Source organism: Aplysia californica, unplaced genomic scaffold, assembly GCF_000002075.1.
Source record: "Aplysia californica isolate F4 #8 unplaced genomic scaffold, AplCal3.0 scaffold00193, whole genome shotgun sequence".
Classification (NCBI taxonomy): Eukaryota; Metazoa; Mollusca; class Gastropoda; order Aplysiida; family Aplysiidae; genus Aplysia; species Aplysia californica.
This window is the reverse complement of record NW_004797463.1, coordinates 267,374-269,194: the sequence shown is the minus strand read 5'-3', so window position 1 is coordinate 269,194 and position 1,821 is coordinate 267,374. Positions and strand designations below refer to the sequence as shown.

Here is a 1,821-nt window from a genome sequence, read left to right as displayed (position 1 = left end):
TAATAAATGACATTTATATAGCGCTCACCCCCGATTAAAGTACACAGGTTCTGAGCGCTTTACAATACAGTACAACGTACAACATAAAACGTTGTGTTCTGACTAAAAGAAAATCACTCCAAATATTCATCTCATTAATTTAAAAACAGAAACGACTTGGTAAAGCATTCCAGATCTTGGGGCCTTGGTATTCAAATGCCCTTTCACCCATTGTTTTGAGTTTCATAGATGGTAAAATAATTTTTTTTTTGTCAGCTGATGACCTTAAACTTTGAGTTGGAATGTAGTCTTAACAGATTTGATAAATGTGATGGCGCATTATCCTTCAAACATTTGTGGCATTATGGAATGAGAGGCAGCGCGGTGGAATCAGGCTCTCGTCAATATTTGGGTATGTAGAGTTAATGGTATCGTCTTAAAGCTTGTTCACATGTCTTTATTTGGATGAAAAAAGTATCCATTTATCTTGAATACAAGTCGAGATATTTGCGAAAGAAGGAGGTGAGGGTCACTTGTTTTCATAGGTAAAATTAGTGAGAAAATGGCCACCAAAGATTAGTTATTTCCTTAGCTTAAGAGTCCGTGGTAACTGAAAATTTACAATTTTTGTGGCTTTATTCAACGTTTTTCAGAAAATTCCACACCGAAATGAGTTCTTAAAAGGGCATGAAAAGTGTTGAGCCAAAAACCAAAAATTTAATAAAAATTCACAAACTTGCGGAAAAATGCAAGTTTCTTCACTTTAATTATTTTGACGAGAGCCTGATTCCACCACGCTGCCTCACAAATACAATGTACTCTCCTCTGCGGATGCATTGATCATTGTCTGACACTGACGGAAGAGCTATTAATATCATTATAACATGGAGATAATATATGATCCCATAACGATTTCAATTTAATCTGAAACAGCAAACCCTTTGAATACGAGTATTATTATTACAGGAAATAAATAGATAAAGAAAACAGATAGAGAAAAGAAGGGGTTCAGCAGTGAAGTTGTAACGAACATTCTCAATAAGATGGACGATCTTTATGTTATGGGGAACACGAACACTCACCACTGAGACGCAGTGTGTAGGGTTTTTTTAGTAGAGGTTTTACGGCGCTCGCAACTGCATAAGGTCATATGAGCGCCAGTGTGTGGGTGTAGAGACATGGCGTTCTGATGTGAATGACGTTTGACGTGGGACTTCCCCTGTTCAAGTTGTGAAGATGGGCAACAAGGTTACCACATTCACAGAGGTTCAGTTGGAAGCCTATCAGGTACACGTAATGATCTTATCAATCATCACATTAGGCGTGATCGCACACACACACACAAACACAATAACACACACACACACAAATACACACACACACGCACATACACGCTCATACACAGACTCACAAACACACACACACACATACACACACATACACACTAATACAACAACCCACAAATAAAATAACACACACACAATAACACACACACACACACACACATACACACACACACACATACACACAAACACAATAACACACACACACGCAATAACACATACATACACACAATTACACACACAGATACACACACATACCCACAAACACACACACACACACACACACACACACACAATAGCACACACAATAGCACACACACACAAACACAATAACACAGATACACACATACACACATACACACAAACAAACGCGCACACATACACACACACAAACACACACACACACAATAACACACACACAGATACACACACACATACACACAAACACAATAACACACAGAGATACACACACACATACACACAAACACAATAACACACA

At 38.2% G+C, this 1,821-nt stretch overlaps 1 protein-coding gene across 1 annotated transcript in view; it reads left to right on the top strand.

The window, feature by feature from the left end:
• Window positions 1-895: 895 nt before the first annotated feature.
• LOC101861729 (calcium and integrin-binding family member 3) overlaps window positions 896-1,821 on the top strand; it is a gene marked incomplete in the record, with an annotated part of 19,422 nt that continues 18,496 nt past the window's right edge. Inside the window, 1 exon segment of the mRNA XM_013082770.2 lies at window positions 896-1,266. Within this exon segment, the coding sequence (XP_012938224.1) occupies window positions 1,216-1,266 (51 nt within the window).